The 24,103-nt window shown below is 41.6% G+C and overlaps 1 protein-coding gene across 4 annotated transcripts in view; it reads right to left on the bottom strand.

Annotated features, from left to right (window-relative positions):
* Positions 1–4,234: 4,234 nt before the first annotated feature.
* spata20 (spermatogenesis associated 20) overlaps positions 4,235–24,103 on the bottom strand; it is a 65,700-nt gene continuing 45,831 nt past the window's right edge. For all 4 annotated transcript variants that reach the window (XM_042225724.1, XM_042225723.1, XM_042225722.1 and 1 more), the window contains one exon: positions 4,235–5,136. In XM_042225724.1, coding sequence (XP_042081658.1) covers positions 4,942–5,136 — 195 coding nt within the window. In that variant the 3' untranslated portion in view covers positions 4,235–4,941. The remainder of the gene's footprint in view (positions 5,137–24,103) is intronic.

Below are 24,103 nucleotides of genomic sequence, written 5' to 3'. Positions count from 1 at the left end.
TTTAATAATGCGTTAAAATCTTTTGTATTAGCTTTATTAGTTAAAAAACACTAACTTTCAAGTCCACCTCACTTTGCACATGATCTGGTTCTTATATAGTGCTTTTCTACATTCATACTCCAATGAGAACACATTAAGCAACTCAGGGCTCAGTATTTTGTACAAAGACACCTTTTGCATCAGGATACTCTGGCAAACAGACTGGAGCAGCTCGGAATCAAAACACCAACCTTCCAGGTTAGTAAATGACCTGCTCCACCTGCTGCCTGAGCTATAGCCCCCCTACCTGCTCAACCTTAGCACCTCAGCAACTTCCCTTGTAGTGTGAAATAATGGTGCATCAGCTCGTTTGAATCCTTTGGACCCCGCTCTCCCAGTTTAACTCTATTTTTGCTTTGTGTAATCAACAAAGTACCAGCCTGGGCTGATAAGCGGTACTGATTTTCTCCAGGAGGTTTAGGTCTTATCAGACAAGTTCCAGTGTTGTGATACCTGTTTTGACTGTCTCTCTCTCTCTCTCTCTCTCTCTCACACACACACACACACACAATTTCTATATATACCAAGCTATCTCCTGTTTCAAAAGACAAGCTAAAGGTCTCACACACACACACACACACACACACACACACACACACACACACACACACACACACACACATTTACAGTGTTGATTCCATACTTCAGATATCTGAAGTGTTTTCACAGAATCACATAAACACACAATGCACGTATCTAATTATTTACAAGTGACAACAACATTTTTATTTTTATTAAAAAGAAAGTTTTTTCTCAAAGATTTTTCTTTTCCTTTTAAACAAAGCATCTTAAACAGTTTGAGAAATGAAATGTCCTGTAAGAGCACATCAGGAGTGGAGAGAAAACCTTAAGACTCGTGAGCTGGGTGACAGAAAGTACGCAACACCTCCCCCTCTGCTGAATGTTCCTCCTTTCCTCCAAGTTGGTGTGTTGCTGTTCCCGGCCCCCTGTGGCCTCATTATAACACAGACTGAAACACAGCAGCCATGTCTGATAGCAAGGACAACAGCACACGCACACACACACAGACACACATAACCTTAGAGAGCCTTGTTTTACAGACACTTGCTTTCATCTAAAACACAGATCGTTCCATACACTTAATGTCCGTTCAAAAACCAGAACGGAGTCACGAAACACATGCACGCTAAATAATAAGGAATTATATAACAAGACAAATGCAGCTCTATAATTTTAGCTTCACTTCATTGTTTACATCCAACCCACACAAAATGTAGGATATACATCAATTCTCTCTAAACATTTGGAAAATGCAAATCGCATTCAAAACAGGAAACGCAACTATGGCAGCAATGTACATCATCATATTTTCCAACAGGATCTTTGAGATGGTTTCAGCTCTGCTTGGTCTTACCATCTTCATGTTCATATCCAAACTTTTATCAGCTTTTATCAGTGGAGAGGCATGTCACCTGCTCTAATAAACCTTTTAGGAGGCTAGACTGGTTAAAAATATTTACAGGTTCACTGCTTTCCCTCTTGATTATTACAACTCTCTTTATATAGCATTTGGTTAAAAAACATACCAATAAAACACTCAATTTTAAATTGTTCCACAATGCAGCTCGACCCTTTTATTAAGTGGTTGCAGACATGCAACCGCTAACCACATGACGTTAACTTGTCTGTCATTTTGGATGTGCGACAATCATGGCAATAATGTGAGCCCCAGTCCTACAAACCTTTTTGTAGCCCTTTGCTAGCTCAGATTTTTACTGTTGCTAGGCTAGTTGCTAGCAATTATTTACAGATAAACATGAACATCTACAGGCAACTGTGGAAATGTGTATATACGTATACATGTATTTTATGTTCACTTATGTGTGCTTATGTGTGAAAGTGTACATTTTTGTATATGTATGTGCATATTTGCATGTACACATATTTTTTACAAACATACATGGATGTCCTATAATGTTTTCATCTTATCTATTTTAACTCTTTTTAATTATATTATCCCTCTGTTCAGCACTTTGGCCGACACTTGATGTCTTTTAAATGTGCTATATAAATAAAGATGACTTGACTAGATAAGGACTAGGAGGTTTTTGCTGCAGTGAGAGACTCTCTAGGAAGCCTACAAGAACCACTGCCAAACAGTCGAGGAATATGCATTTTAAGCTAGCAACTGGTGGCTGTATCATGGCCAAAACAGCATGCAACTTTTGAGCAATGTGCATGACATCGCGTGAACATTTTTGTTGGAAAAACCATTGTTGGCATGCAGAGCAGGAAGACATTTCTTGAGGTTGACCACCAGGTGTGCATTCATTTCAGGTGAGATTTTGGCTAACTCCTCTTTACAGAAACTTTAAATCCTTTCATGGCTATCACTTAGCAACTTGAAGCTCCCTCCAAAGATTTTCTATAGGATTGAGGTGTGGACACTGGCTAGCCTACTCTATAACTTTAATGGGCTTCTTCTTTAGTCATGTTAGAAGACCCATCTTTAGATTTTACGCCACATGCTGGTCCATTGGCCCCTTAATGCGGTGAAGTTGTCGTACCCTTGGTGGAAAAACAGCCCTGACTTTAGATGTTATTCCAGCTCCGTGCTTGACTGTGGGAATGGAGCTCTTTGTGTCATAACCTTTATGTAATGTGTTTTTCCTTCTGGATTTTTGGTCAATATTCTTTCTCTTTCTCTCTATTAAAATGAAACTGCCATAAAAATTAGAGACTGTTCATTTCTTTGTGACTGAGCAAGTTAACAAATTCAGCAGGTGATCACATAATTGTTTCCTCCCTCTGTATGTGCAGACTTAGAAACCAGTCTTCTTTTTTTGTGGATTTGAAACTAAATCTCATAAATTGTGATATATTATAGAAATTAAATTAAAATTTAATTAAAAAGTGCAGATTAAGTATTTTTATTTAAAAATGAGTAAAATATCTTTCAAAAAAACGATTAACAAAAACCTTATTAAAACATCTCTTCCTTTATGTGCACAGCTGTATTACTGTGTCATGCCTTTTGCGTATGCACTCCATTTAGCCTCTTTCTACAAAGGTGCTGCTCAAAATGTCATATCATGACTAAGATCTGAGGCATGCAGATTACAACTTCATAATTAGCGGGCCGTCAGGTTAGCTGGGGTCAAACACTAATCTCAGTGCTAATTAAAATTTAGCTTGTGCAGCTCATCAAAACAATTAGTGGAGAACAATAATGAGAGGAGTGATGGAAGGAGGGGGACTGTGTGTGCTTGTAGACTAGGATTCAATAAATGAGACAGAGGCTCCAACATGCTTTCAATGCCAATGGCACAGCAGTGGAATGGCCAGTGTGTATATGCCACCAAGACAGAGGGGTCCAATCCTGGGAGAAGATGAGAGGAAAGGGAGGAGAAGGAAGCAAGCGAGAGAGAGCGGTGTGGAAATACAAGAAAAGGAGCATCCAAATGTTTCAACAGACAGAAAGAACAACCGCTCACAATCTGATAAGTTAAAAAAAGTGATGCTGGGACATTTCATTCAAATCTCTCTCCCTCTGCCTCATGTTCTTCCTCCCCATAGCCTTGTTTTCCTCTTGGCTACTTCTTCTTCCACAGAAGCAGCCGTCTGCCAATACGATCCCTCCTCAATCTTAAGGTGACACGAAAAAAAGGAGGGGAGGGCGGAGACTTGGCTGACAAAAGTACAGAGACAAAAGTAAACAAGTGCAGATGGTCTGCGTGTTGTTAAAGGACAGCGGTGGATGCGAGGTGAAGGACACGAATCTGCCGCCACCATTGCGGAAACTTTGCATTTCTCCTCTCGTCTTTTTCTTCTCGCTTTGCTTCCGCAGCCCAGAGGACGACCCTCAGAGACTTGCCTGCCTCGACATCGGCGGTCCATCTGTGTCTCCCTAAAACACACGCAGTAATACACACACTCCCAAGTGTTTCACACAATGTTTACATTACATTGGCCCAGCCTACAGCGGGAAACAGACAGCAAGAGAATACACAACTGACGGCTTCTCTCTGTACGAGTATTTATAGTACAGAGAAGAAAAACGCTGCTGGGACAGACTCACTCACTCCTTCATGGGATTTCCCCATCTTGGACGTCACAGACAAAAACGAACACCACAAAAATGACACTTATTCTGGGCACCTTTATAGCTGCATTACATAACGCAGCACATTCAAACAAAACAGAAGCATCAATCCAAAAATCAAACACCCACTGCTTGTAGGAGAAATAGATTTATTATTCGGGGGTTGTGAATATACATGCTCTGTTTTTTTATGATGTCTAAAGGTAAAGACAACATTCACAAGGCGGATCTTTTGTGCAACAGTTTCAGTAGACTCGCTCCTCACAGATAAAAGCATCATATGCAATGGTTTTAAAAATGTATTTACACGGTTACACACAAATCAACCGCCGCCAGGCAGGTCTCCTCTGTCAAATCCGTGTGTCGTGAACACAGGAGCTGGAACGCATGCCGGAGAGGTCCCTCTGCAAAATGTTATTGGCCCAGTTCATTTAAAGGGCTCTCAGCTTATCCTCTATTAGGGATCTTCTGGGGTAACGGTAAAGCTACAACTTTTTGCAAAGTTGCTACAGGTTTTTCAGATTGCCACTGTTGCTTAGCTCATCTAAGCATTTCTACACATTGATTTGAATTAAAACCTGGAGCTGATATTTGAGGTAATACCTGGTATTGCTGATAAAGAACAGGCTGGAGTAACAGATGTGGAATGGCTAGCAGGACGACACCCTCAAGGTACCTTAGCCCTACCCCTACCAACATCAGCTGCTAAAGCACCGCCATCCAGTGATGGCAAAGCCGGACTCACTAGCCACATCCAACAAAAAAAGAACTAGGCTTGAGCTGCAGGTCTTAGAAGAGCAGTTTTTGAGGATAACATGCTCGGTCAGTTTATTCAGCTGTCATTCTATCTGCGTGTCTGTAGTTCCGTCCAGGAGTAACCGGCGGAGCTCCTGTGGGTCGGTGACGGGCAGAGAGCACGTGAAGTCCTGACAGACGTAGGCTGTGGCTACACCGCGCAGCTGCGACATGGAGGAGAGGATGGGCAGGCGCTGGCACAGGAAACTCTCCGTGTCCCCATCAGCGAGCATCAAGACCTGAAAGAGCCAAGCAAAAAGTATGTGGCATCAGATTACAAGGACAGAACTGATCAACAAGGTGCAGTAAACATTTCTTTGACCATAAATCAGTTCGCCATTATGATAACATTTATGCTTCAAGATTAGGATAATGTTTGCATATAGAAGCGTACGTGCTGAATCTCTAATTAACAAATCGGGATTAAGAGAGGTTAATTAAACTCAATCCAAGCTCCAGTTAAAATAGTTAACATCTCATCTCCAGCTAGTACTTGGTAGACCATCCTCTGTCTCAAACAAGCCACTTTAACTCCTATGGTCTTCGCTTTAAATCAGGCTTCTTTTGATTGGCTGTCCCTCATAGACAAAAGGTTTGAACAGCAGGTGGGTGTGGCTTCTACTCTGGGGTGTGGCTTCTATGCTGACATGTGCCTGATATGACCATATTAGTATGCTGCTCTCACTGACATCAAACAGAAGACATGCTGTTATGCTTGTAAATTAATAAAAGTGAACTGAGTTGAAGTATTGTGCATCTGCTCAAAGGCAGTGATTTCAGTGAAGCTAGCCCCTCCTGTATGCTAATTCCTAATGCATACACACATTTTGTTTTAGCAACATGGAAAACTGGAATTCTGTGTGTGGGACACAGGAATTACAGCTGAGAAGCAGAAAAATCAAACGAGTGCTGGAACAGTAAATAGAAACCATTTGTTTTAATACGAACAAAAAAAAAAGAAAGTCAGTTGTCGCCATTTGGCCAAGCGTGAAAATGGTTTGAGTAATTGGATTGTCATTTTTATGTTACTTCCATCTGTGTGGCAGCAGTCCAGTCACTAAAGAAGAGTGTTACTGTCCGGGAGAAAGATGTTCAGTGTAATTACATCTTTAAACCATTTCTGTGTCAACGCATCATCTCGGCACACAGCGCAGCCTCGTGCTGATCATGATTGCTCTCTTTATTCCTTTAATACAGCTGTACTACTCCCATACACTCACCCAAAATAACCCTCCCAAAAACACCACATTCAAACGTGGGTCAGTGGCTGCTATGCTGTCATGCCCACACCAAGTCAAGAAATTATTATGTGTGTGTCTGTGTGGGGGATACATGCGTGGTTCACCAGTCCTGCCTGCAGCAATGACGCTTTAAAAAAAGACAAAAACCCAAACAAATAATTTAAGTATGTATTCACAAGAATGTGAATTTGGGCTTCAGGTCACCAGAGAGAGAAAAACCGGCTGCCTGTCTTTGTGCATGTCTGTGTGTCACTGCAGTGTTGGACAGGCAGCAGAGCGAAGTTAAAGAGAGCTGCCCTGTCTGGTCCCTGGGCGGTTTCCTGTCAGACACGTGTCATTTCCTCCTGGCCCTGCACCACCTCTGGTTCACAACGGAGCGAGAAATGACAATACAAACAAGGAGCGGAGGGAAAAACGAGAAAAGGAAGGAGAAAGGAGACGAGATCGGACGACTGCAGGAGGGTAGAGGTGAAACTTCTTGAGTAGACTGACATGACCGTCGGTATAATAAGCTGACAACCAGAGGCAGTATAGGAAACAAACACTGGTTACAGGTTTGAATGATCGACAGAGTATCTGCAGTATATAAACATCTAAGACAAGCTTGAGCCAGGTAGGTTAAACCTCTGCACTGTTTTATCCACACAGCAGTTGAACTTAATCAGGTCTTGTTTGTTTTTCCAATAATAAATTGTACTTTTGCTCGTGAGAGAAATGACCACCTTATCCTTTAGCACAGTCTGAACTATTAGGAAAGCTTTCCTGTTGTTTGTTCAGGCAGTCTTCAGGAACATCTTGATGCATGCAAAATCATCCAGGTAAGGAAATCCCCCAAAGTAGTCTTATGGGTCTTCAGGAATAGTTCTCCAGACGTCCCCTTTCTCTTCTTTGGAGGTCGACTGCCTTTCGTTGTGTTCTTTGTCGAGATGTCACACTGCTTCAATAGTGCTGAGGTCCAGGCGGGAAGGCCAATCCATGACTGACAGTGTTTGATAGTGTGCTTTTCCTATCCAGATTCGCTGTTCCTGCACTGACCGTGTGTTTACACTGTCATGCTGAAAAATGCAGCCATTGCGATTCACATCCTTCCCAGTTGGTATTGAATGGTGGGTCAAAATCTGAAAGTACTTTCCTAGATTGATAAATTGCATCAATTTTGACAAGTTCTCCAACAACAGCTCCAAACCATGACAGAGCCTCCACCGTGTCTTACAGATGGCTGTAGACACTCACTATTGTAAATGGTAAATGGCCTGTATTTGTATAGCGCTTTTACTAGTCCCCTCTAGGGACTCCAAAGCACACCCAGTCATCCACCCATTCACTCTCACATTCACACACTGGTGGAGGCAAGCTACAGCTGTAGCCACAGCTGCCCTGGGGCAGACTGACAGAAGCGAGGCTGCCCTTCTAGCTAACACCAGTAGGTGTAGGTGAAGTGTCTTGCCCAAGGACACAACGACCGAGTCTGTCCGAGCCGAGGCTCGAACCGGCAACCTTCAGATTACAAGGCGAACTCCCAACTCTCGAGCCACTATTGTACATCGTTGCTGACTTCCTGCCGACATTGGTTTAGTCCTGTTAGTCCAGTTCTTGTGTAATGTGGGATACCTCAGCCTTTTCTCCCAGTTTCCCTTCCTTCAGAATGTCTTCTTGACAGCCACCATTTGACAGAGACCATTGTGCTGAATGCTCAGTAAACAACTGATGCATCTCTCTGATATTGTGTCAGGTCTTTAATAGATTTTTTCCTAATTGTTATGGACATCACTTTCAGATACTGATACAATTCACAGAGATGTATAATTCCTAGATGATGCATCTTAATGAGTCTAGTTACCCTCCGACACCTCCCTTTTGCACAACTATATGGTTGACAATGAATATCATTCCCATCAAAGTCAGCTGTACTTTGCATTTAGTCCAAATTTGCTAACATGCTCAACTCTAATAGCAAACCTGTTAAACACAAACCTGCTAATCATCAGCATTACCCAGCTGTCCCTGTGATTCCTTAAATGCTGCTGTGCTGCAGTACTAACTCTTAGAGCTGCTAGCAAAGCATTTAATAAAAAGATCTAAACACTGTTTTGGTATCAGTGATAAAACAACATTAATATATCAGAACTGTGATCTGGGAATATTAGAAATGATGTCATCCCTTCACAGAGTACATAATGATCAGTATGAAATATGGATTAAACAAAAATAATGATACAGTAAAATATCACGGTCCTTCATCTTCCTATGGGTTACCCAGTGGCTAGAAACATCCATATTTAAATTGAATTAGGCAGTAACTCTGAAGTGCATACAGCAATGTGAAGCACATTAATCAACTTCACACATTATTAACACTGATTAATAATGCTAATACACACATTGACACTGCACTGCAATATACAGTATAGATATAAACAGAAATCCTGCTCTTTGCCTTTCAGATGTATGTTTTTGGTCTTCTAACTACAGCTGTATTGACACAGTCATCAATAATGTATTGTTATTATTCCTATTAATTCAACCTGTAGTATGCGAGTGCACGTGGGGGTGTGTAGGACATGTTAATGTGAACTTATCCGTGTACTGTGATCCACTCCGTACAATAACGCTGCACCCTGTTACATGTCCACATGTACAGGTGGCTGTAATAAACTAGAGCACACAGGTACTCCCGATCCTGCTTTCATCGCTAATTGTTCTTTAGTCATTAGACAAAATTGTCTGCTGGAGGAGACTCTCCTCTTCTGTAAGCGTGCCAGCCAGCACTCACCCGGGCCACCATGCGGAACTGTTTGCATCCTCTTCACCCCGTCTCAATGAGCCTTCTCATTCACTGGCTGTCTCAGAGCTCCCCAAGTGCTCCACTCAGCCATTTAGATGCTCATTTGTGCCGATAGCCATCTGCACTTCAAAAGCCAAAAAACTATCAATAGATTACGCCGCTCAAATCCATCCATCCATCCATTCGCTTCCGCTTATCCTTTTCAGGGGGGCGCTGGAGCCTATCCCAGCCTTCATAGGGCGAGAGGCGGGGTACACGCTGGACAGGTCGCCAGTCTGTCGCAGGGCCAACACACAGGGACAAATAACCATTCGCACTCACATTCATACCTAGTGACAATTTGGATTATCCAATTAACCTATCCCCACAGCTGCATGTCTTTGGACGGTGGGAGGAAGCCGGAGTACCCGGAGGGAACCCACGCAAACACGGGGAGAACATGCAAACTCCACACAGAAAGACCCCGGCCTGATGGTGGAATTGAACTCAGGACCTTCTTGCTGTGCGGCAACAGTGCTAACCACCGTGCCACCGTGCTGCTGTGTTGAACTACTTCTGTGTCTATTACTAAATATGCTGTGTGGTAAAGAAAATTCTTCCTTAAGGGGAACATGAAAGGATGCTGCCCACATCTTATCTTCTCAAAGTTCATGCAGGCTTACGTGTTTGAAGAAGCTCAGATGATAAATAATTTTGGCACTAAAAAACAGAAAACTGTGGAAACATTACACCGAGCACCGGAGAGAGCTGTCTACAAACATTTTTGGGCATTAAATCAGGGGAAGACTGGGAAGAAGCATGATGGAGTGTGTTCATATTGGTGTGACCGTTGTCATAGCGACCAGAGGAGGATTTCCCTGCCAAACTGAACCTTTTCCACCCTGACTTGATTCTTCTTTTGGCTTCATGTCGTCCCTCCCTGGGTCCAGACCACATCCAGCCACGTGGCCTCAACTTAAAGGTCGCTCAGTAGTCTGTCTGTGTCACAACAACACGATCTGCACAGACCCCTCGGTGCTGGAAACGACCTGTGCGTGTGTGTGTGTGTGTAGTGAAGCTGAAACAAAGAAACAGAGACAGACAGAGATCCAGATTACGTGTGAATGTACACACGAAGGCTTGTGGATGTGACGGACTGAAAGCAAAGTCTGTGTGTGTGTGTGTGTGTGTGTGTGTGTGTGTGTGTGTGTGTGTGTGTGTGTGTGTGTGTGGCAGTTCTTCTGTCACATTTCAATGTGCTTTCTGGAGTACACATGAGAGTGCAAACTCCCACAGGGTTAATCCCCTCATACTGGGCAACCCTGAAACAAATACACACACACACACACACACCTCCCACCCGTTAAATGTCCCTACACTGACAGCTCCCTCCCACTCTACATCTCTCATTCTGCCAAAGCAGAAGAGCTCAGACATTTAAAAAGAACATGCCGTACCTGTGCTGACAGCAACTCGCAAACACACACGCAGCTTCGGAAATCATTTTATCATACTTAGCATGCGCACAACTTGGGGGCTAAACTCACACAATAATCGCATCGAATGCGTGCTTTCAGGGGCCGCTGTCACACCTGAGGAAGAGCAATCACAGTTCTACACGCAGTCAAGCGTGAAGAGAATTACTTCCCCCATCCCTCTCACTTTTGTTTTGTCCAACTTGCACGCACACACACACACACACATGCATGCATGCTCACTGTGTGCTGCTCAGTCATCACTGCAACCTGACATCTGGACTTCTGCCCCAGGACAGAAACAGACAAATTCACGCTTTTACGTACATTCTGTGACAGTGTGCTGCTCATATCACCAGTCATCCAGTGACTTTAACTTTACCCTTGGGTTCATTTATTTATCTTTTCAACAAGAGAGAAGGATGAGAGGAGGTGAGTGTGCCAGAAAGAAAACTGGACAGGAGACATTTGAGAGGAAGGAGAAGGTCAGAGAAACGGGAACAGATTCGGCTGATTTGGGAGCATTAAGCAGGATTGAGCTAAAACTCTTCACAGAGATCAAAATCTGCCTTTTTCTACACTTAACTATATAATATCCAGAACAGTTAACACAATTCAACTAAGTGCACATTTTAATGCAAGGCTTAATATTCAGTTTAAACTCAGACTCCAAATATGATCACCTACACCACATTAAAAGCAAGAATCTGGAAGCTTTCCTTATCCTTCCAAAAACAGTTATGACCCACAAGGGCTCTGACAAGGATTTGAGGCTTTCCTATGGATTAAAATTTTGGACCGCCTCATATTTGAGGTGTTTCGTCTTCTTCAAGCTAACGCTTAACAGTTTTTACAGTGTGGAGTTCCCACTGTCCTGCTCACAAAGACCACTGCTGTCAAAGGAAGGGTGTGTTAAATGTGCAGAAATGTTTAGGTGGGTGGCAGTGGTGGGGGTGAAAATCAGCTTATCATGTGCATGAATATCAGGAGTTTCACAGCAGGTTACTGAAATGTGACAATATCATTGATGTTCTCCCAGTTTGTTTTTTTTAAATCCAGAGAATTAAAAAGACTGACACGAAAATGTAGAATCAAGCTAATATCCAAAATTATGCACATTACTTGACACAAGAGCTACGAATACAGACATAAGGGAAAAAACTACAAAATAAGCCTGCGCGCGCGCGCGCACACACACACACACACACACACACACACACACACTCTTGCCGTCTGACCTGAGTTAGAATGAGTGGGCGAGCCTGTTCTGGCAGTGTGTTCTGTCTTTTGTCAAGCTGGGCATCAGTTTTCAGCTGCTGACAGTCTCTACAGGACCCTCTTCACTAAATCAAACTGTGTCTGCAGCGAGATGTGAGAATGCCTTGGGATCTGAGCAGAATTAACAGCCTCTCTCTTCAATCAGGCCCTGACACCTACGGCACACTTCATCAGCTTCTGTTGTGTTTAAGATGAAAGAAGATTCTCATTTTTTAATGTCGTAAAAGTCACGCCAAGTTAGAAATGCTAAAGCGATAAAATCTGACATATGAGTGATACAAGGACGAGGCCAGTAGTCTGAAATATCCCAGATATACAGGCGAGTGACTAATGAAGGAAAAAGACTTGAACCCTTGACCCCTGTATGGAGAGGATCTGCTGGCTCTGTTATGCTGGGGTGGGGGTCTGTCTCCTTAGAAGGAAGGATGACTGTAAATCCATACAAAGATGTTCTGAGGAATCACCTTTACCTTTTTGGAAGAATATCGTTCATTACTCCAGTAACATTTCAGCGATTGGGTGATCTTTCTGGAGGAACAGTGGAGCAGATCTGGTTGTATGGAAAGGCCCAATCAAAGGTCCTCCCTTACTAATGTAACGGGGAACATTATATCAAAAACATCACAAAATGCATAAGTGTCCTACTTCGAATTTAAAGAAGAATGTTAAGCACGGCTCCACAACACGGGTGGAGAATCACCCTGGTGCTACACGTTTGAAACGGCAACGGTTAGCTTTAGTTTGGTTAATATTAGAACCACCAAGAGGGTCATTTATGTAGCTGTGTATAAAACTCATCATCTCATACTTCATTACTTATCTGGCTAAAATGACAAATTATTACAAACACCTCTACTTAAAGCCGCCAAGAGAATTTGACCCCCAACAGAAATCACTGTAAAAATGCTGCACTTTACATTTACAGCACACCTGCATTGTTGACACATGAGCAAGAAACAGCTAGATGTGATTGATAGATGAATACACAGGGCACTGTAGTTAGATAAAAGATGAATGGTTACTACGGTGCTGACCCGGGGCTGGAAGTGTAGAGAATTGGGCAGATTTCTACTGTCAGAGCAGAGAGTCCAAAGTAGTAATCAGAGCAAAAAAAAGTGAAATACACAGCAGATCAGCTGAACTGACTTCAGGCCTGAGGAGCAGAGCCGAGGAGGGCTGCAGACTGAGGTGGAGCAATGTGGGTGGTGGTGAATGAGAGAGGCTACAAGTCCACTGAAGGAAAAGCAGACATGACAAACTTTCACTGTTTTACCTTTATAATAATTCATTTATTAAAATTAACTTAATATTTTGCTGTTGCAACAACTGGGTTATCAGTGAGCGCTCCATTTTCGATCCTGTCTTTATATTAATTACATTCAGTTTCCAATTAAATTCAATTGAAGTTTATCTATATAGCACGAATTCACAACAAAAGCCGCCTCAAGGCGATTTTTATTGTAGGGTAAAGACCCAACAATAAGACAGACAAAACCTCAACAATCAGACGGCCCCATTTCAACAGTAGCAGAACCAGGCTCAGGTAGGGGCCATCTGCTGTGACCAGTTGGGGGGGTAAGAGGAAAAAGATACGAAAAAGAGAAGACAAATGAAACCACAACATAGGGAGACGGGACAAAGCAGGGTGAGGGAGAGAGGAGACTACAATTAATGCTGCAGTGGCGTAAAAATATGTGAAGAGTAAAAAAGGTGAGCGGAGAAGAAGTGCACAGTGTATCCTATTAAGTCCTTCAGCATTCTGAGCCTGAAGCAGCATAGCTAGAAGATGGTTCAGGGACATCTGATCTAGCCCCAACTACAAGCTCTATCAAAAAACCTAATCTTGAAAATAGAGAGGGTGTCAAACTGGGAGCTGGTTCCATGGGAGAGGAGCTGACAGCTGAAGGCTCTACTTTTAGAAACTCTGGGAACCAGAGTACTCTGTTAGGATCATGTGCATGTATGACAGGACCTGATTATTCAAGATGTTGTATGTGATGAGAAGGATTTTAAATTCAATTCTGGATTTAACTGGGAGCCAATGACAAGAAACTAATATGGGAGAAAACAGAAACAAGCAAAATGAACTCTCATCCTCTCAAAGCTGGGGGCTTTTTAGGGAATTATAAGATCGATAAAACCTGATAATAACAAACATCAATAGTCCAGCATAGAGATAATCAGTCCAACATATTTGTTTATGTGTGCACTGAAAAACATATCCTGATCAAAAGTGTACTGAAGGTTATTCTAATATACTGTAAATTATTATATTTATAGATTAAACAAAGCATATTGTGGTGAATTTTACCTGCTCAAATCTGTATCAACTTACATCAACAATATGTGGTTGTTGAATAGTGGTATTGTAAAGCGCTTTGGGTGCCTTGAAAAGCGCTACATAAATCCAATCCATTATTATTATTATTATCAATCAGAATACTACAGATGTCTGCAAATTATTATTATATAATAATAATTATATTAAAAATATTATATTATCATAATCGGCCTTTGTCAATACTCAGTATCGACTCATAAGAAAAGATTTACATTCTGTTTTGCTTTTGCAAAAGCAGAAAAAATAATAGAGATGAACTTTTTTTTGAACCAAAGGAAATCTAGATTCTTGTCAGATGTAACTAATTTAATCCTTGACAGAGAGCTTGGCTCTTGTTTCAGGTGGCTTTACACTCAGGGTCACTGGAAGGCAGATGAACAGTACATCTGTGCCCCTGAGAACCACTAGCCACTAACTGGATGTGTGAGATGAAAGACTGCTGCTGGACTCCATCTGAGGTGTTTCATTAGCTCTCAGTCGTACAGTGGGCCAGAATTGGAAATAAGGTCTAAAATTTTGCTTCTTTCTAATTCACTATGGGAAATTGTGTGAATTTCAGCACGTGTATGGATACTAGCTCTGTGTGTGAAAGATTGATCAGCTAGAACATATTTGTATGTCTTTTAATTTCAGCACAAAATGAACAAAGTGAGTTTTCAATTATTTTTCTTAGCCTTTCCAACAACACCATTCTGTTTACAGGATATCTTTGTATACTGAGATTTTAGCTTCATACTGCTGTAAAAAATGTGAGCAGAACTGAATTATTCAAGCGTTATTAACCCTCTGGGGTCCAGGGTATAATTGGCCGTTTTTGACTACTTTTGATTTTACTTCTATATTTCACCTTTAAAAACTGTTCATCTTGCTTTGTTTGGTATCACTCTCTTCGGCACAGCCCTCATACCTCATATCTGGTGTCACTCCTAAAACTTACCCCCTCTTCCTAAACAACCAAATGCCACATATAATTTTGTGATTCGTTGACATGGTACACTTTAACACCAATAGGAAAGGGGTGTTTTTCTTTAAAAAAAAATTTTTTGCTCCAAAGGGGAGAGTGGTTGCTAGCGCTGTCCTTAGAAAACACTGTTTATACCATTTTATTCAGACACAAACATAGCGTGTATTTTTCTTTTATCATAACTCTCGTTTTACATGGCCTATCAACACAATTCAAAAACTGGTATATAGTTTGCAGTCCACACTTTTGACAAGTTGAAATGGAGGCTGTGCATCGTTGCATCTTGTTGCTGTGTTGTCTTAAATTGGTCATGTGATTTTGACGCACTCGTGCATCCGTCGACCCTAGAGGGTTAAAGAAAATAACTACTAATTTCTAACTTTAGTACTAATAACTACTTCATTCTTCTTGCAACTTCACAAAAAATGACTGTTTTAATTTTATATAGCTATTTTAATGTCTAATCAAGTGTGTCAAACATAAGGCCCAGGGTCCACAATCAGCCCAGCAAGGACAAGGACAGCAAGCAAGGAAAATATGAAGAGGGCAGAACGTTTTAGAAGTTATACAACTGATAAAAATCTTCTCTATAGCCATTCTTACTACACTAAAGTAGTTAAGTAACAGATAAACAATTAAATGACAGAAAAGTTCCTGTATTTTTACTTTCTACCATAGAAGTTTCAATTAAAACAAGAAAACTTTCATCAATCAATAAGCTGTAAGTTCTATAAATATGGGACAGTCTGGGCAGTGAGCTGCCAGAATCTTTTCTGTAATTTTAGATATTTATCATGTAGAAAAACTGAAATTGAACTTCTTTATTTTATAGTAAGATGTCTCAGGAATTAAATGTGTAGTTAAATGTGTATTTAAATGTCTTTACACAATGTATGTTTCACTCGGCGATCAAAGTGGCCTTCAATGGAAAATGAGTTTGACATCCCTGGTCTAAATGCTCTTTTATATCCTCTTACGCTGCTTTTGTAAATTACCTTTGATGGCTTTTGAAATTTTATGTAAAGCACTTTGAATAGCCTTGCTGTTAAAATGTGCTAAAGAAATAAACTTGCCTTGCCTCCTCGATAGAATGGTTACAAGGTCCAGATACTAGATACCATTCATCAGTTTCAGATAAGAGATCCAAGTGAAAATTACATGATACTGGCTGAGGCAGATGAAGAAGCACACCAGTACAGGAAAGAGACACAGGCAGCCAACAGGAACAAAATCCAAATTGTTGCTTTGAAAATAAATTATCTGAAAGAGACAGACTAAGACTGAACTGCTTGTAGAGAATTTGCATGCAGTTCGGAGTAATGTTGATGCAGGATGTTCTTCAACACAGTTCTCCAGTAAATGCAAATTGATTCTTGGCACTGTCATTGAACAAAATGCTCAGAACTGCTTTCCTTCCTTTGACTGCCAGGGAGATGTTGGCTCAGCTTAGAGTGCTTCCAACTATTTATGGGCACACAAACTGTTTCGTTAAAGCAGTTTTCTACTGTTCCTTTCAAAAGTTTACATGAAAGATTGAGTTTTCATGTTTGGAAATGTTGTGCTGAAATGCTACTTTTTCATATCTATACATGCTACCACAGATGATGTATTTTTTAAATAATTAAAATAAAAATGATATCACAATAGGAATACACTGTAAAAATGTGATATTAAGTTTTTTAAACTGGCTTTTGATTTTTTTTTTTTAAAAATGTAAAAATGTATTATTACTTAAATCCACCACCGCCAAGCTTGGGTGTGAGTAGAGCCCTCTAGTGGGTTGCCACACATGCCCAGCCCCCCGAACACCCAAACAAATAGTCCACTAGTCCAGGACCCGGGGCTTAATCAAATGTCCAGAACGGCTGAAACGCGGAGTCCGAGAACTGGCTGTGGGCTCACCAGGCCGGGAAGGACAGGCCAAACCCTCCGCTTGCCGGACAAGCGCCGACGGGCACGGTGGGATCACAGAGGGAGGGTCAGAGTCCAACGTTTCGGCAGCAGGTGGGCGGCTGCGGCGGAGGGCTGGCACCACAGGCGCATCCTGCAGAATGTGTGCAGGCTTAAGTTGGTCCACTGAAACTACCTCCTGCCGGCCCCCAAAATCCAAAAGAAACCCCCTGGCCACCACCTCTGCTGTCGTGAAAGCCAGGGGAACCACCCCTGGCCACCTGGTGGTGCGATCCACCACAGTCAAAAGGTGTGTGAAACCCTGTGACTGTGGGAGCGGTCTGACCAAATTGTCGTGCACATGGTCCGAGGGGCACCTGAGTGTGCCTGTGGACCTTCGGGCGTTAGCACAGAACACACGCAGCAGCCCAATTCTTTACCGCTTTCCGCAGGCCCGGCCAAACAAACTTGTCGCTTACCAGCTTGACCGAAGCCTGTAAGCCCGGGTGAGAGAGAGCATGGATGGAGTCGAAAACACGACGGTGCCACGAAAGGGGAACGACGGGGCACGGGCGACCCATAGACACGTCGCAAAGCAAACGCGGACCGCCATCCCACACCGGCGTGTCTTCCAGCATGAGGCTCGTCTTTCTTCATAAGTTGCAATAGGAGAACCGTTAGCCGCAATCAGCCGCAGTCCGTGGCCTGCTGCTAAGCGGTCCGCGGCGGTGGGCGTGATGAGGCTCTTCTGGGAGCCAGAGTCCAGCAGAAAACAGTGCCCGGAGCGTGAGTCTTCAATGAAGAGCAGCCTTTCCATGTCGTCAGCGACTGCGGCAGGCAGCAACGCGCTCTGGCGCCAAAACGCTGATGGTAGAAACAAAAATCTTTCCCGCGGTGTGTAGCGGTTCCTGCCGTCAGTGCCAGCTTGTCCACTCTGGAGAAGGCTGTTGGGGGTGTCGCCGGCAGATCCACGGCCGAGGCATGCACTCCAAATGTGTGGGAAACCAGCAGGATGCGATCTGCCTCTTGAGCCAGGGAGCGGTACTCCTGCGCCGCTAGAAACGGGGAGCTGGCGAGGCCAGTTCTCACAGTGACAGGCAGTTGTCTGGTAAAGAGATGGATGAAAAGGAATCCTCCGTCGTCCGAACCGAGCAAGGACAACATGTTTTCCGTGAGTTCAAGAGCCGTGCTTCTGCCCAGCCTGGAGAGGGAAAGAAGTTTCTTGGCTTGCTCCGCACCGGAGAGGGTGTATCGCCGCGGGAGTAGGTCCTTAAGGGCGACATATTTCCCTTGCACGGGCGGGTCCCGGAGGAGGGCCATCGCACGGCGGGTGGCTAGCAGGTTGAACGATGCCACCACATGATGAAATTTCGTGTCGTCAGCCGAGATGCCGGGGAGAGCAAACTGAGCCTCCACGCGGACAAACCATGACGAGGGGTCGTGGAGCCAGAAGTCCAGCAACTGGAGCGCCACGGCAAACGTAGCCACAGCAAACATAGCCACAGCAGGAGCTAGAGGGCCGGCAGTAGCTGGCCGTCCAGGGCGAACTCCATGGTTCGATGCGTGTTCAAGGTAGGGTCACCAATATGGAGGCATGGGACACACAAAGTTGTAGCATTTTCAGCACAACATTTCAAAACATTATTTTTGATTGATTTAAACTAACCTAGACTACAAAAGGAGAGTGTAAGTAACACCAAACAAGATGTGTTTGTCAGCTTTAGTCTGCAACTGTATTGCAGTCTACCTAGTTCCAGGTTTGGAAACTTTAACTAAAATTATTACATTTTGTCGTAGCATGCTGTGTAGAGGAATCATTTACTCAAAAAAAATCTCAGAAGTTAAATTTATGCTGCGAGTTTTCCAAGACAAAAGCAAATCTTGAGTTTTATTTAAATACAGGAAAGATACACTGATGGGTATCAAGTGTCAAAGTAAAACTTGCTAAGGGAGATTTAACCAAATATGAGTGAAATTGCATGTATATATTTGAACATGTAAGTATAGTTTTGACCTTGTGTGCATTAGAGGAAATTCTTAATAAATTCAAACTTGTGAACACAATACTTGTTTTTTTTTTAAAGGTAATTCTTTGGAAAGAAAAAAAAAGTTCAAAGAAAGTATTAAATATATATATGCAAACTTCTGTCCACAACTGTGGGAAAAATCTTTTTACAAGCATAAGAACGATCAACCAAAAAAATTTTTTCATCTTGCTACACCTGTGATTACATGAGAAAGAATTTCACAGCTTATAGAGAGGGAAAGAATGACCCAAAGGGATATACAGTTGCAAAATGCCTGTATTTATGTATGTGTAAATGTGTATCCACACACAGCATGAGGATATTTACTGAGCTGAGATGTGGACAAGCACGAAGCATCAAGCATGGCTACAGCACTCAAGATACCACGGGCAGAGGATTATATCGCACACATGCCACTAAAGCTGTCAACTCTGCTGAATCATGAGTGTACATGCAGCTTCACCGTTGCTTTATGAAGATGAAAAGGAAAAAAAAGTAACATTCACTTAATGGATGAATGTGTAATGCTAAAGCATTACACATTCATCCATTAAGTGAATGTTACTTTATTTACTTGATTAACAAATATAAGAAGAATGGAAGGAGGTGAATGTAATGTGAAACTGAATATCTAAAGGATGTTCATTTGCAAAATAGCAGAGACAAAGCAGGAAAAAGAGGATAAGTGGCTACCTGAATGCATTAAATTAAGCCTGAAATGCACTTTTCCTCTACATGAACCATCTGGGGCCATCTGGGGCCTTTCCCACACCTGTCAGTCAGACTGTTTTCTACTCTGGATGGTTACTGGGCTTAACAGGTCATCAAGGTATTGGCGGCTCAGGTGGTAGAGAGAGTTGCCGAACAATCAGGAGGTGGATTGATTCCTGGCTTTACATGTCGAAGACGCTGAAGATGCCCAGGTTGCCTCTGACGCATCCATTAGACTATAAATGTTGGCTAAAAAGTGCTTAGGAATAAATAAAAGCACTGAAATTGTGTGTTTTTAAGTGGCTTGTGGTAGAAAGCACTTTGAGTGGTCAAAGTGAGCAGAAAGTTGCTACAAGTATGAGTCTGTTTAACAGAACAGAAGAAACAATTCTTAGCGGACATATGCAATCTTTTAAGGAGCTTTCATGAGTGACCGAGGCTCAGCGAAACAAAGAGACACAACAGGACACAGAGTGAAACAACGGAGCTTAAAGGACCCTGGGCATGCCTAACTCTAATCCTCTTTTTTACAGTGGTGTTACCATTGCAAGTTAGCTAGTAGATACTCTCTCTTATCTCCACCCATCCCCTCCTTTCCCTTTCTCTACTCACACTCCATATCACCCTGCTAACTGTTCCCCCATGTCTCTAAGGTCTTGTTAGGGATTCCCAGTTGTTCGCAGACATTTTCAAAAGGACTCTCCTCTTAATAGGCCACGGTCCATCCTTCTACTCTACGATTTGTCCTATTCTCTCTGCCTCACTCTCGTCTTTCGAAAGGCACAGGGAATGCGAAATATATCCATCTACATGTAATTCCATTTAATAATTCTTACATGGTATTTCGTAAACCATAAAAAAAAATCTCTCTGTCCTAAGCATATTTTCTAACGCTCACATTTTACAGTCCTCCATAAGACGTGCCACAAACACTTTCCAGATTATGGGACACATATTGCTGAAGTTTTTACTTAAATACACTCGAGAGAGGAACAGCAACTCTATTGCTCTCTGTGACAGTTTGCTTATAATAGAGTTACACAAAGTTACTTGGCTAGTTTTCTGGGGGGAAGGCTGATGAATAAGCAGAGCTGACAAGACACAGTCAGGCTCAGTGGGAACTCACAATGGGAATTACAGTTCTTGTAAAGCATTATTCAACTCATAAAAGATCATGTGTAAATCTTGGGCTGACAGAAATTCATAATTTGAACCACTATCAATGCCACTGCCAACATGCTTTGTTGCTTACATTACTAAGCAGCCTTGAGATCACAGCTTGATGAATGTAAATCTTCATGTTTAGTGTTGAATGTATTCCATTTTCTAGAAATGTATTCTAAAAATGCTGATCAGACAGACCAATGGAGAAATCTTGATTTTTCTTTTTTAACCACCAAGATTAACCAGCACACAGTTCAAAATGCAGCAGCCTACTTTTAAAGCAGCTCTCATTAGGAACAGCAGAATTTAGATTTAAGGACTGGGGAAAAATATCACAAAGGAAGTCAATGCAATCTGTCGAGCAGTAAAGAAGCTATATTTAAGTATATATTAAGTTCCATAATCTTAGTGGCACAAAAGTATTTTACACTGATAAATAAAAAAAAAATTAAAATTAAAAAAAGAATGAAAAGTATGACAAATTAAACTTCCCAACCATGGCTTGCTTTAGCCATCGAGCCAGCCACAGTTATGGGATGCTCCTGAACAGCATGTAACAAAATACAAAAAAGAAAGGGAAAGGGAAAAGTCGAAGAGTATGTCATCAAAACAATTCTATAATTAAAACTGAGAGGACGTTTGTGGTAATCAAGAGTGTTTACATCAGATAGGCAGAGCAATCAAATGAACAATGCAAACTGAGTTCTGAGTTTGTTTTTTCAATAACATTTCTGTTCCTAGAGAACTAAATTGCATTTACTTACCTTACTTACCAAACATTTTTCTCTACAGCAATAAAACCTTAAAATTTTAAAGAGAGACATTCATCAGGTTGATAATGGCTTTTTGACCTTGAACCCCCATCCTGTCTCATTGCCTTGATCATCTACTCTACACCTATGTCTAGTTTGCCCCAAGTGTATAAATAGTCCTGTTTTCTCCTTTGTCCCTGGGTCTGTTAAATTCCCCAAGTATGTTTGAACTGTACGATCTCGTGGGTGTTTTTGGACTTTGTTTTGACAATTCTCATCTCTGCATCAGCCCTAATAAACGTTAACTCCTGTTTAATCAGCCACAAACACAGTGAAGAAATTTAGTTTAATGACTCAAAGCAGTGAATGGACCCTAGCAAAGACCTTCTAGTTTCAGCTGCCTGTTAGGACATCTGCCAGTAAACACAGCTATGTGTCTAACTCCAGCACCCAGGTGGATTTGTTTAAAAAATGAATTAAACAAATAAATAAATAACTCAGTAGTCATAGAGTTGTTATGAAGGGAGAAACTATCAACAAAAACAACCTTTTGGTACCAGGTTGAAACATGTTTTTTTTTTATCCTGAAGGTGCTCAAGTGGCAGTTTTTGGCACTTGCACACATGTTGCCTCTTGGGTAAAACATGTTATCATTTTGATAATGTCATCTCTTTGTTAGAAACCACAAAAAGTCTCGGTAAGCATTACTGTTAAAACCCCAAAAGTAGGGTCTATGTGGAGATTTGCAAAAGACGCTAAACCATTCTGACTCACAAATGTGCCCAAATGCAGACACGGTAAAAGAGAAAGCAGGCGAATTACTCAGTACAGGTTGAACATTATTGGAGTGCAAATATGGATGTAATGGTTTCAAATCAGTGACTCACAGAGGTCACTAACATGAAGATGATACAATTTAGAAATGTCCTTGCAAGTATTGTTAGAATATTAGCCTTATTTTGAGAACACATTCTGACTGCACACTTTTAGAGCAAAGAAATTCCACACGTTGGTGTTTTCAGTGCCAACGTGGCTTTGAAGAAGAAAATTTAGCCACCATCAATTTATCATTTATACCTGTGTTTTTCACACTGTTAACATATTTTCCACAAGAAAGACCTCATGTCCTAAGTAGAGGAGGCACACTAGAAAAACTGTTTCTAGTCCTACCAATGTAAGACTAAGATTCATGTCACAAAACACCACTGTAACACTGTAGTGTCTATCCCTATCCTTAGGCCCAATTGCTAAAAAAGCCTGCATCTCTATTTGTATTGCAAATCCCATACTACAATTCCTGTACTTACACAATCAACAAACCCTAACCCGACTCTAATCAAGCTATGTTTCTGTGTAATAGAAAAATTAACCACAATTTATTGCAGCAATTACAATCAAGAGCGATGTTTCGGTTTAACGGAGGCCTATAATTGATTCCAACAAGCAAAAAGTGAAGAAGCAGCTCCGAGTGCTGGAGTGAATTGAGAAGTGCAGACTCTTGCGGTGAATTAAAATAGTAAGTATTTTAAATGAAGTGTGAAGAAATAAAAATGTGCGTGTGTGTGTGCGTGCATGCTCTAGATTAGCATGAGTTGAGTTCTGAGCACCTCATTCACCACAATTAGTTTGTGGCGGTCTAAAACCAGGAAAACAGGCAAGGAGTAATTGGATTTAAATTAGACATGTTCTCTGCTCATAGCTACCTAATGTAACGTGGAGCACAGTCCTCTTACTCTTCCTTCGACTTCTTCCCTTTATCTCATTTACCAACCCTCAATCTCTTCCCACTCCTGATGCTTATATAACCCTGACTCCATCATGCACTTTACCCCTTACTTGCATTATATCCATTCCCTTCCAGTTCATTTGGTGGTTTTACGTGTCATCTTGTACATTATCTGTGTTAGATCATGTTTTCTACTTTTCCTTGTTCTTGCTACCAGAAATGAATTACTTTAAAGGAACAGATCAAAGAATGTGTACCAAGAAAGTGTCGAGGTTTTTATTATTTCATAGGTTTTAAAACATTTCACAGAACAGAATCATTTCTCTTAAGAGTTTTTAAATGATCTTTTATTAGCTAATGACTCTGTGGACAGCATTATTTTAGTGCTTTAGATCTAACCAGTTTCACAGGGTTCTATTCTATTTGCCAGGTATCAATTCTGTGCTGATGATTTCCAAATCTACCTGCTCCTAAAAGTATTACATATTTTGCCAAGTGACATTAAAGTCTGAATGACCTTAATTTTTTTTTTTTAACTTTAATGAGAAGTATGAATTACAATAATAAAAACCAATTAGTTCCAGCGATGATCCAAAACTGCACCTGTGTCCAATGTCTCCAAAGGTTGATTCTGTTGATCTGGACGTAGCGTTTTTAGTTTCCATTATAAATAAGCTTGGTGTGAAAATGGGCTGTAACTTAAAGACTGAACAAACAATTCTTAATTCATTTGTTCAATTAGGTTTTTACCAACTAAGGCTTCTAAGGTCAAGCACTTCTTATTTATTATTAACTTTTGGAAAGTTATACATGCTTTTATTACTAAGAGCCATTTCGTTCGCAACCGACACAACAGGTTCAGGTTCAAGGTTC

Source organism: Haplochromis burtoni, unplaced genomic scaffold, assembly GCF_018398535.1.
Source record: "Haplochromis burtoni strain Fernald_Lab_line unplaced genomic scaffold, NCSU_Asbu1 Contig_180, whole genome shotgun sequence".
NCBI classification, from domain to species: Eukaryota; Metazoa; Chordata; class Actinopteri; order Cichliformes; family Cichlidae; genus Haplochromis; species Haplochromis burtoni.
This window is presented reverse-complemented; position numbering and strand designations above follow the sequence as displayed.